At 27.7% G+C, this 12962-nt stretch overlaps 2 protein-coding genes across 4 annotated transcripts; both read right to left on the bottom strand.

Annotated features, from left to right (window-relative positions):
• Positions 1–2635: 2635 nt before the first annotated feature.
• On the bottom strand, positions 2636–4229 carry LOC107476709 (uncharacterized). 2 transcript variants are annotated; one of them, XM_021137379.2, is made up of 6 exons: positions 4002–4229; positions 3770–3866; positions 3398–3536; positions 3148–3230; positions 2905–3039; positions 2636–2827 (listed from the first exon to the last, which is right to left on the bottom strand). In XM_021137379.2, exons 1-6 carry the CDS (start codon positions 4097–4099, stop codon positions 2657–2659), a joined length of 723 nt encoding a protein of 240 aa, XP_020993038.2. In that variant the 5' UTR covers positions 4100–4229; the 3' UTR covers positions 2636–2656. The 2 variants fall into 2 exon arrangements, 1 of the variants encoding a protein (XP_020993038.2); XR_008007151.1 differs by having other exon boundaries at positions 2682–2827; positions 2905–3019; positions 4002–4228.
• Positions 4230–5202: 973 nt separating this feature from the next.
• Positions 5203–8850, bottom strand: LOC107476708 (protein TIC 62, chloroplastic). 2 transcript variants are annotated; one of them, XM_016096568.3, is made up of 14 exons: positions 8554–8850; positions 8351–8453; positions 8189–8261; positions 8053–8101; positions 7772–7948; positions 7535–7616; positions 7377–7449; positions 7032–7142; positions 6784–6936; positions 6554–6675; positions 6135–6443; positions 5844–6032; positions 5642–5707; positions 5203–5428 (listed from the first exon to the last, which is right to left on the bottom strand). In XM_016096568.3, the coding sequence occupies exons 1-13, from the start codon at positions 8765–8767 to the stop codon at positions 5653–5655; spliced, it is 1710 nt and encodes a 569-aa protein (XP_015952054.1). In that variant the 5' UTR covers positions 8768–8850; the 3' UTR covers positions 5203–5428; positions 5642–5652. The 2 variants fall into 2 exon arrangements, with proteins under 2 accessions (XP_015952054.1, XP_015952053.1); XM_016096567.3 differs by having other exon boundaries at positions 5626–5707.
• Between the last annotated feature and the right edge of the window lie 4112 nt (positions 8851–12962).

The raw sequence follows: 12962 nt of genomic DNA on the forward strand, positions 1-12962 counted from the left end.
ACTACCTGAAATCACCTCTAAATAATTTAATAGATCTAATTCATTGATTTTTAATAATAATTACAATCAAATAAAAAGTTGGAAATAATAAAAGATTCCATTTTTATAATATTTAGTAGATATGTATCATTTATCATTCAATTGTTTTCTTGATCTTTGTATATTTGAATGAAATGTTTTTTTCTGTAAAAAAAAAAATTATTTAAGTTTGATTTGATATAGTTTGAGTTTACACACTAATTGGAGATTGGTTAGGATTTTGTGCTTTCAGTTACAGTAATGAGTAATCCTTAGGAGAGATACCTTGACTATCTCTCAGTCTCTTGTACAGGGTCTGAAACCATAAGCAATTAAGCATATTTTGATCAATTTGATTTTTTTAAATAAATAAAATAAATATAAATATTTTATTTACAAAAATAAATAATTTGTAGTATTTTTATGAAAATCTATCCCATACACTTATTTCGTTTATACTATAAAAGAAATAGGTGTATTATTATAAAAAAATTACGATTAAAATAATATTAATTTAATTTTTATTTTTAAATTAATCTAATTTTTTAAAATTATATCTTAAAATTCTACTTTACATATTTAAAATTGTCCATTTAAAATCAGTACATTATTTTTTTTAAAACCGAACATATTTGAATTAGTATTCAAAGAAAGTACATTAAAAATATATCAAATTGAAATTTAAATTAATCTAATCCGATCTATTTTTGATGTGTTCTTTTTTCATACTAATTTAAATGGGTTGATTTTTAAAAAAATAATGTGTTGAACAATTTTAAATGACTAGTTTTAAATACGTAGGGTAAGATATAATTTTTAAAAATTAGATTAATTTAAAAATAAAAATAAAATTGATATTATTTTAATCGTAATTTTTTTATAATAATACACTTATTTCGTTTACCGTATAAACTAAATAAAAATATATGTATTTCGTTACACTGTAAATAAAATATACACGTCACTTATTTATTGTAAACGAAATACGTGTATTATTATTTTGTTGAAATAAAATAAAAGATGTGATGAATTTTCATAAAAAAGCTATAAATTATTTATGTTAATAAATAAAATATTTATTTTATTTCTTGAAAAAGAAAATCGATTAATTTAGTCTTGAATAGATCCAATGATAATTTAGGAATTTTTACTTGAATAAAATTACAAAAAAAAACTAATTACACAATTTACATATAAAAAAAAGCACAAACACATGTAACCAAAATTGCCTTAAAAAATTGTATAATTATATTTTATTTATGTTAAAAAAAAAAAACTATAGTTTAGCCCTTTACGCTGCAACTTACACTATATTATTATTTAATCCTTATATAAACTATGTTTATCCTTGTGTCCCAAGTAACAAATAGTAATATAATTTTAACTGATTACAACGATAAATATGAAATATTTAGCTTTAGCATAATTCAACTTTAAATATAATCAAAAGTAGAGTATTGAGTCTAATATAAGATAAAAAATAATTAAAAATCCTAACTCATTCTTTCAATTCTCTTTCCAATTCTAAATACAAAAGGAAAAAAAAAAATAGAAACCTTTTTTATCTTTTAAAATTTGAGCATACATTTAAGTCTTACATACTTAACTACTAGAGAAGAGTAATTACCAAAACGTTAGTGATCCTAATAATTTCTCACACACTATTAGTATATTTAATTATTTATATTTATTTAAAATTAAAAAGTTTAATATTTCAACTTGAGATGGCTTCATTCACATTCCACGGAACAGAATTTTAATTATGTTTTATCTGTTCATTTAAAATTAGCCCTAATCAATAACCACACATAGACATATATATTTGAGTAATATTACATGTTCAATAAATATTATTATTTTAGATCAGTGTTTAATCAGTAATAATTTATATTTATATTTACAAAAATTTATACACAAAAAAATATATAATTTATATCTATATTGATCAAAATTTGCACATACATTTTTTAAAATTTACACACATAAATTAATAAAACATATTTGTTAAAAATAATTTAATATTTATACTGACCAAATAATAGTCAAAATCATTAAAATTAGTGGCTCCCAAAAGTTTCTCTATATATTTAGCATCTCATTAATTTTTTTTTATTATACTCTTGTAAACAAGTTTGATTATTCATTCATTGCAGATTTGCTTGCCTATTTTGACAAGTTTGATTATTCTTGTGACCACTAATTATTTAATTGAAAAAACATGTGAATTAACATGTATAACTGTATAAATAATTAAATATATACAAATATATAATAACTGATTTAATTTTTAGTTTTCAATAGAATTTACTACATTAGTACAACATCAATATGTCTAAATGTGATGGGTAACTTAATTCCATCCTTCAAAGCAAGTGAATCAAAATTGTTAAACAAAACTTCCAATAATACACTCTTAACAGTTCAATTCATCAACATTAATTCTAAAAGCAAAATCTTCACTTTCTAACTCTTCATGAAATAGATTAATTGGCGCTGCTTCAAACCTCTTAACAGGTACATCATCAAGAAAATTTAAACCACAAGTAGATGAAGAATTAGGATCCTTATCAGCATGCATTCTCAATAAACAAAACTTAGGTAATCAATGGTCCTAAATAAAGTCTTGGTGGCACTAACTTCATATGAAAACAAGAAATTTTCTTATCATCATTAGAAAATAAAAGCAGGATTCATATAAACTAACCTTCTTCAGAACATAAACAAAATAGTGGAAGGTTTCACCAAAAGTAGCATACTCAACAGACCAGCTGAACTCCGGCGCATTAAATATAGGGCGTCGGAAATGCGGCTGCCATGAATTTTAAGATTAGAGTCACAACAATCCCCAGTTAAAGAAAGGTAAACAAAGCATTTCATTTTTGAAACCTGGCCAAAAGTTATTGAGATAAATGTGCCATCTGCTTTCAAAACCCTGTGAACTCCTTTCAATGTTGCCATAACCTTGGACATGGTTTCAGGCCTCGGATTCCATGGGTCGCCACTGTCCACAAACAATACATCCTTCAAAACCAAAGATACCATGTTCACATTTAATTCTTACTCGTCAAAAGCTTGATAATGTACTTATTCTAAATTCAGAATATCAAGCCAAAATTACATTATATTTACCATAGTTCCCTTCTCAATAACCAAATCAAAACATTCGTCTTTGAAAGGTAGCTCTATCATATCAGCTTGCAGCACTTTGATGTCTATTCACAGAAATGAAATTATACAAAAAATCATGTTGCAAAATAAGAGATCAAAATGAAAACCTTGACAGTCACAAAATCAAATTTATACTCCAGGCTTTTCCCTTCCATCCCTTTTTCTCAAAACTCACAAACAAGTAGCAACCTTTCTTGATCAGCAAGCTAACCTTTTAATCCCTGCGAAAGCAACCGCTTTCGCATCCTCTCCACAGCAACGGTTGACAAATCAATGCATGTTATATTGATTGCTCCATCCCTATGCAGTTCTTCACACATTTGAGAGTTTCCACATCCAAGCTCTAATACCTACAATATCAACCACAATATCTCATAAAAAAAAGACAACATATTCAGTTATTTTGCATCAAAACAGCTTATAATAATCATTTGGGCCAAGTAAAAAACTCAACTTTTTTTCCCTCCAAAAAGAATCAAATCCAAACATGGGAACAGCAATGCCAATCGTAATGCAAGAACAATGATGCAAGCCTATAAAAGCATATATACATATAAAAAAGGAGAGAAATTTAGAATGTTACAGAGGAATGAGGTGTGAGATGGGGTTGAATGAGGTGGCGAAAATGGGAATAATCCTTGAACCATTCATATTGCTCTTCCTTACTGAACCTTTCATCCCTAAACCCACAATCACAACAAAATTTAACAACAGAGCATGCCAAACATTGGAGGAGAATAAGATTAAGTTAATCAAAAATGAAAAAAAAATTGGAATTTGAGAAAAACGGGAGCTTTGATTGGTGAAGTAAGTACCAGTAAGAAGGACTAAGGTACGCGTTTACAGTCGAAGGTATTGTGGTTATGGCGTTATCATCGTCATCAAGGTTGGCGCTTTGATTTGAACTTTCCATGATTCCCTGAAAAATCTCAGCTTGTCTGATTAGGATTCAACGTTCTTACCCCAATTCCAAACCCTAATTCCACCTAGCAGCAACGCACAGCTCAGCGCAACAAAATCCCATTGGTTTATTATTTAATATTATTATTATTATTATTTCAAAAAAAAATCCCCTTTTTGAAGTGAAAATTCCATCGAATTAATTTAATATTACGAAATTTAAATTAATCAATAAATTTTTTTGCTATTGTAATCTCCATTAAAATAACATACTAACTACATTAAATTCTCATAAAATTTGTTTTGGTGTATATTTTAAATATTTGCGCTAACAATATAATAAAATTGATCTCAAATTCTCAACCTAATTTCTATTAACAAACTTAACTCACATATAACTGTCAGCTTAACAGTTTAAAAGCATATAATTATTCTCTTGTTTAATGTTTCTCATATTAAAAGAAAGGAAATATTTCTTCTAAAATACATTTGTCATATTTTTATGCATAAAAAAATTATAGTGATATGTATTATGTACATAAATAATAAAATAAAGTATCACTCTATAGCTTTATAAAGTATAGCTAAATCAATAGTTATCAGCCTTAATCTCTATCTATACTTTGCTAACAAACAAGATTGATTTTCTAACTTTCAAATTTTTAAGTTTTTTCAATTAGGAGTATGCTGTGTTAAACTCCTTTTTAATGAGACAAAACAACATGCAAAAGGTTTAGTCCTCAAATTGGATTGTCCAATTGTGCTTGAGAAAGATACTTTTTTGGAGTAAGATGATACCACTTTCTGTAACTTCTTATGAAAATAATTGAAAGATGTTGATTTGAATGTATACCATAATGTTTATATGTTTGTGCTTTAAGCTTAAAAAAGAATAAAACTAAGCTTTCTTTGGAACTTCTGCTAATTAATCTTCACTACTCAAATTTCTGATAATATAAAAAGGAAAAAGTGTGATGATAAAAATGTTTTTTTTTTTATTTTGTTTCCTAAAAAGTTATTAGCCCATTAGGACTAGCATGTTAATCTAATCCAATGAATCATGTAATTGAAAGGATCTATTCTAATATAATTATAATTATGTAGAAAGTAGACAAGTAAAAGTAAAACAAAATATCATTAGAGTAAAATTTAGCAAGAAGAGTAGTAATTGCTTTTCCTTATTAAGAAAAGGTAAACAAAATGATATAAACAATGCTGAAAATTTCAATTTGCAGAAAATGATTCCTCTCTTCAACTGAGTTACTATCCACTCCTCCACATAAGTTGCCGCATGAAAATCTTGAATAAGATTGATTCCCTATTTGTTCCAACAGTTTCTGATCTGTTACCATTAAATAAAACTCAAACTCAAACTCAAACTACATAATAATTCAAGGATATACAATTGCACATGCAATGCAACAAAAATTTAAGTTTTCTATTTTTTTCATTTTCATTGTATTTTTTTCTTTCACAAAATCTTAAAAACAGAAAACACTGAAAATAAAAATAAAAAATGAAGATACAAACCAAACGCACCCTTAGTATTTCTGACCTTGGAAGTTCCTAAGATTTTCTGAAGGCAGGTGATGGTGATGCTGGAGGCTTCAAGTCCTCATACCTGAATATTAATGCTACATAGTCAAAACATTTTCAAGAACATATATAGTGACAGGGTAACAAAACACTTAATTTGGATAGTTAGTTAAGATGCTAGAAAAATGATGATGAATTTTGAAGAAAGCTAGCTAGCCCACATGGTATAAGGTGAGAGTGGTGTTGACTTTGGTTGAGGAAGATGTTGTTCATCCTCTGGAAGTTGGGGTGGACCATTACTTGACACTATCTCAATCTGAGACACACTACTTTCCACAGCAGATATGGAAGGTGATGATGCATTTGGTGCCCTTGGAGATGGTGAAGTTGGAGGCTTCAAATCAGCATATCTGAAATGAATATAGTTGATTTCATATAGTTTTGATAGTCTTGAAATGAAAATCAAGAGAGATAAATGTAATTTGTTCCAACAAATGTTAAATTAGACTCACACATGATAGGGAGAATGAAAAAAAGTTGGAGTCTTAGAAGGAGAGATTTTAGCAGCACTGTCTGCATTGGAAGTGCTTGGTGTTGGGCAAGGAGAAGTTGGAGGTTTCAAGTCCTCATAGGCTGCGTAAGGCGAAAGAAATTCGCGGCTGTTCGAGAAAGATTTTGTCTGAGAAATGCTGTCTATTTCTTGTGTGCTGCTTGGAGTTTCTGAAGGACTAGGTTCTTGAACTGAATCAATGATCTTTAGATCTTTTTTGACACCAGGCTTGGATGGAGATGGAGATGATGGTGGCTTTAAGTCTTCATAACTGAGAACAATCCACATTGAGAATTTCATCTTTAATCAAATAATGGAAATGCAGAACAAAGTTTCTTACATATGATTGCACATTTGATTGCTAGTACTAATTAGGCTTACACAGTATAAGGCGAAAGTGGCTGTTTCGCAACCGGTTTTGGTTGTGCAGTTTCCTTCTCAGTGGCTGTGGCAATGGCAGGTTCCGAGGGAGCCGGATCACTGATGGCTGCAGCATCCGGTTTCTGCATAATCACAATAAACAATGAATCATAAATTATAGCTTAGTATAGTTATAGCAGTGAGGTAAAATTTTTTCTTTGTCATAACTTGTAATGTAAGAAAGGACATACCTTTGGTGAAGAAATGTAAGGTCTTTGAGATGGTATCTTTGCAAGAAGCTCCTCCGTGGGAGTCAGTGGCGCGGTTGTCTCTGCTACTACCTCCACTATTTTACAATATGCAAGATCAGGGTTCTTGGCCATGACTGCCATAAGTTCTGCCACCTACCATGAAACAGAAATTGTTACTTTTGCTCTGTCATTCATAGGACTAGTTTTACAAAATTGGAAATCAGCACAAAAGTTTACACGTTAAGCACCTGAAGGTTTGATACTTGACCCCCAAATAAAGTGTCTTCTGTTGATAGTGTTAGGTTATGAGTTTCCTTGTAAGAATCCGTCGGCCGCTCCATACCTCCAGGTCTCACTATCTGAAGAACAATGTTTATAGTTTTAGACAGTTAGGATCCTGCTTTATGGCATAACTACCATCATAATCTCGAAAGTGGAAAATCACATGCAGTACTTTTCATATGAAGTTGATAGTTAAAAAACTATCAGACGATATGACTTATTTGACTAATATGTCATGATTCTCAACTATTAGCTTCACATGAAGGCAAACTGCACGTGAATTGTAAATTTGATCACAGGTAGTTACTCACTGTGTATGGAAGTCCACTTGCTAGCAATGCTTCTTCTGCCTTTCTTTTCCAAATCAGAACTCCCCAAAACAAACTTCAAGATCGGAAATTCAGCAATCAGTTGAACTTTTTGTTAAAGTCAATATGATAATATCAGAAAGAATTTCATTGATGCTCACTTGAGAATAGCTGCAGGTAAACCAAATTTGTTTGTTCCCAATGAAGTAACCAGTATGAAGTGATTTACTTTGGCAACAGTTGCTGCATCATAGAAGAAACAAAACCATTTTAAGTTTTCATCATATTAAGACATTAGTCTTAACCAAATAACAAGGAACAAATTGTTATGACAGTTTTGTGTTTCAAGATTAGGACTTAACAAGATCTTAACATAAGAGTGAAGAATCTTGTCTTACCAGCATCAATAAGGCTTTTGGTGGCGCGATAATCGATTCGATAAGGGCCAGTGATGTCAAAAACTTCCTTCTCACTAGCACCAATGGAACATATAACTGTTGATGCATTCCCCAGTGCTGGTCCAATTTGATCTGGTTTCTCCAAATCACATTCCACAATTTCAAGCTTCTCTACAGCTGGGCTAAAAACCAAAAACATTCTCTTGTTATTCAATACATCAGCATTTTCTTCATTGCCAAACCTACACAAATCATGAAATCCATAAACTTTCTTGTCTTACCTTGACTCCCTCCACTTGTTCCATCATCAAGCTTCATTTGCTCAACACTCTGCATATGGTCTATATCTTAATGCACATCCTTTTCATATCAAGCACTAATGGATACCAAATCTTGTTCATAAGATAGAACTTGTACCTTGATTAGTGGACCAGCTCTCTCAGCACTCCTCACTCCAGCTCTTACTTTAAATCCAAGTTTTATAAGCTCTCTGAAATGAAACTATCACTAGTCAGCATTTTAAAGAAAAGAAGTTTCTTCTTAAAGAACAAGTGAATTGAAGAGTACTAACAAATGTACCTAACAGTTCTTGAACCAACTTTACCAGTAGCACCAGCAACAAATACTAAGTTATCATCCTTGGAATCTGTTTTCTCAGGAATCCCCTCAATTTTTGTTGAACCTTGTATAGATTATAAACATTAACATTCATATTAGTGATCATCAACACAAACCAAACATGTATAGCAAAATTATATATCTAACAGTTCTATCTGAATCACCTGAAGCTTGAGCTCTAATGCAGTGGAACTTGTGAGGCTTAGTGATGATGGATCTTGAAGTAGAACAAGGGTACCTCATGATGAAGTCAGAGTGTTTGAGAAGCTTAACATGGCTACAAGGCTTCTCTGACAAGAAAGCTCCTTTTGGAGACAAAGAAGATGGAATAATGGTGGTTGGTGTGAGTGATTGTAGTGAGAAAGCCTCCATAGGCATAGCTTGATCAATTGCTTGCTTCAGAATAAGAATGGTAATTGAGAAAATGTGATGATCATGATTATGTGATGATTGTGAATAGTTTTGTTTTGATGTTATGATAATATTATCCAGCAGAATCTTGTGTGATTGGTAGTTGTGGCATCTTCCACTATGTGAGGATATGATGGCCCCACACTATAACACATCAATGATTCTTCAAGGCCATTACTTTTTCTTCTTTTTTTCTTTAACATGATTGCTTGGAATAATAAAGAGGAACTATGTTGGAGTTAACTATAATTATGTTAATTTCGGTACAAGGTTGCAAATAAAAAGTTGAAGATTGTTTCAAAGCAAGTCTTTAAAGCAACCAGAGTTCAGTTAGAGAGTTAATTCTTTTTATTTAATATCAATTAATTCTTTCTAATTATAAATGTTCGGGTTTATCTATCATGTTTTTTAAGAGTATATATGTTAAGATTACAAATTAAAATTTTTTATTAAAAATACAAAAAAATTTAAATTTTTAATGTATTTATTTTGTATTTATTAAATAAAAAAATTAAAATATTTCACTAATAATACATTTATATTTTAAAACTTTATATCTTAAATGGTAATTTTAAACTTAAAATTTTTCAAAAATAAATGTTGAAAAATTAATTAACATTAATAATTTTAAAGTTGATTTCTTAAAAATTACTTAAAATTAATAATTTCAAAAATATGTTAATATTATATTAGAATTTAATTTTAATGCACTAACACTATAAAGTATTTTACACAATAGTATAATTACATCCGTTTTTTTAGATAATCATTCACGCAGTAATTATTTTTACTGTGAAATACAAGACTACTTTACACTGAGAGTGTATCCAAATTAAATTTTCTTATATTAACTACATTCTATCAAAAAAAATATTTATTGTAAATATAATCTCAAGGTTTGTTTTTGAACAATTATATTAAATATACATAAAAAATAATCATCAAATTAGTTATTGATATATATATTAAAATATAAAATATATATTAAAAATAAATTAAAAATACATATATTTATATAGGAATCATAATAGCTAATTTTCTACGTGCAGCATTTTTTGTGTACGGCAGTTCAAGGAATGGATATTGGAAAGTGGGTATCCAAGATCGTTGGAATCGCCATTGTTGAATCAAATTTAGATGGTTTTCTATGTTCCATATGAATTCACGTATTTTTTTTTTTAATTTTCTCAATACTAACAATATATGCCTAATAAACTAGGGGCACATGGCCACATCCAACATTTCCAACAAAAAGAACTTGATATTGTGGATGGATTTAATACTTTATGGACAACAACTGTTTGATTTTTGTACCTGGCATAATGTTATAATATAGTTATATGCACACAAAAATTTACCAGCAAATTAGTTATTAGTTATTTATATTAAAATATAGAATATATATGAGCTGATTTGCTAATATTTTTATAAATCTATTATCTCTTTTTGATCAGGTCAAGAGCTGAAAAATCTACCAAGTTTTTTAAAAGTCTACCTCAAATGTATCGGATATTAATTACTTTACTAAAAAAAACTTAATTTCCGGTCAACGTTTTTATAGTATTTTGTAAATTGTGTTCTAAAGTAACAGTACTCTACATCGTAAATCGCAAATTCATTAATGTTATTATTGTTCTTCCACTTCTTTCGAGCCACGCCATAATTAACACAAGAATTTATTTATCTTATATCTTAAATATATTAAATTTATAAATTAAAAAAAATTATAATACAATTATGTCAAGTGTGTGCAATACAAATGCTGTGTCACTGTAAGCACATGAATGAAAAATAAAGAAAGAATAGTGCCAAGAAGTTTAACGAGCAGAACACTAACTAATTAACAACAATTACATTACTTATAAATAAATTTCGAACCAAGTTTAACTAAATATTTTAAATTTAAGTGCATATATTTATTGTTAGTGACTTTTTCTTTTCTATTATCTTTCTCTTTTATTATCATCATCACCAACAACATTAATATTTTGCTAATATTTTTATTTTAGATTCATTTAGGTCTAAAAATAATTTCGATGTATTTTTGTTGATAATTAAATTTTTTACTGCTTGTTCAAATTTGAACTAATTTCAATTCATTTGTAAATTAGCTAAGATTCGTTTGATACTGTTGTTAAATATTAACCAAATATTTTATTTTTTAAAAAATTTCGATTCATTTCTTAATTTAATTTAGGTTCATTTGGTTTCGTTTCACTTAAATTTGCTGAACTTGTTCATATGTGACTGTTTAATTAGTTTTTGTTCAAATTTAAACTAATTTCAGTTCATTTATAAATTAACCGAGGTTCACTTGATGCTTGTTAAGTATTAACCAAATTTTTATCCTTTAAAAAATTTCGATTTATTTCTTAGTTTAATTTAGGTTATTTGGTTTTATTTCACTTACATTTTTCTCTTCATTTTTCGCTTAGTTTTCTTCTTCTTTTTCATTTTTTTTCATCTTCTCCTTTTTATTTTGTTTTCTCAAAATTCTTTTTAATTAACTCTCTTTTGAAAGAAATAAAACCAAGAAAAAAGAACGCAAAGAAAAAAAAGAAAAACACAAAGAAATAGAAAAAAAAAGAAAAAGAAGAGAAAAATATAAAAAAATTTACGTATTGAACTTGATTGTGAAAAAAAACTTAGATGTATAATCGCTCTCATTACGTATATAGTAAAATGAATTACTAAATTAACTATCAATAGAAAATATATATCGAAATATAAATACACATTAAAAATAAATTAAATCTATATATTTATATATACATATATTATTGACTAATCTTTATAATTTTAATATATAAATAATATTTTTGAATTAATAAAACCATAACGAAGGGAGATACCTTTTAATCGGAAAATCTTGTGCTTTTGGGATATACCTTATATAACATAAGTCATAGGTGGTTGTGTATAGAAAACAAATTTATGTGACTATTGTTCATGAGAAACATATATGAAGATGGGTGATAATGCGACAGATGTGTGTTCAAAATAATTACTCAAACGAAGACAAAGTTAAGGTTGTTACTGAACCACAAATATCCATAACAAAAATATTATAAACACCGAAAATATTTGAGATTGCATTGTGACATGTCATAAACTTACTGCCTCTCGCTATAACAAAAACAAAAACATGTCAACATAGAGAAATCCAGAAAGTTATTTTGCTGGTATAAAATATACTTATATTCACGTTATTGTTAGTTAATATAAAATATATAAAATTTTAATATCCCTGTCTAATGAATATATTTTAAAGCTGCTGGTGCTGGTGGCTCTGGTGCTCTGCTTCTTCAATCTTCACACTCACCTAACTATTACTCTACCAACCACACCACAACTAACAATTAAATAACTCATAAAATAGGATTTCAACATTCTAAATCCACTTGTATAAAAGTCGTATTTGACGCTGTTCAACGTGATTACAAAATAAAAAAAAACACTATATGAGCATAATTTATTGTTAATATGTATTTTATATTTTAATTTATATTTTATATCAATAATTAATTTAGTAGTCAATTATATATGTAATATAATTGTTAAATATAAATTTTTATTTTTAAAATTTAATTAAAAATTATTATTATACTATTAAAATATACTACAAAACTATAACTAAATTCTTATAAATAGAGTATATATAGATAAATCTTTAAAATTTTTTACATAAAACGTTTTTATTTTAAAAAAATCTTATTACATTAAGATTACTGAACTTTATAAAAGTAAGACATATTAAATTTTTTTGTCATGTTTTTTAGAATTTATTGTCTATTTAAAAATAGAACAAAATAAAAATTTATATATCTTATTTTTATAGAATACCTCGGTGTAATAAAAAAATTTTAGAACAAAAATATGAGATTTTTAAAGAATAGGATGTACGCATAAATAAATTATTATAATATTTTTTTTATAGTATACTTAAACATATATTTTTAAGACATAAATTAACAAAACTCATATAATAATAGAAATGTTTTAATATATTTAATACATTAAAAATAAAAAAGTTAACTTTTATAATAATTTTTATTAAAATAAATTTTTTATAGTATGTTTAATGTATCTAACACAAGTTAGCAAAATTGTATAATAAATGAAGAAGGTTGAAGTAAGAGTTAGCAGCCATAAACTCCATAAT

This window comes from Arachis duranensis, chromosome 3, assembly GCF_000817695.3.
Source record: "Arachis duranensis cultivar V14167 chromosome 3, aradu.V14167.gnm2.J7QH, whole genome shotgun sequence".
NCBI classification, from domain to species: Eukaryota; Viridiplantae; Streptophyta; class Magnoliopsida; order Fabales; family Fabaceae; genus Arachis; species Arachis duranensis.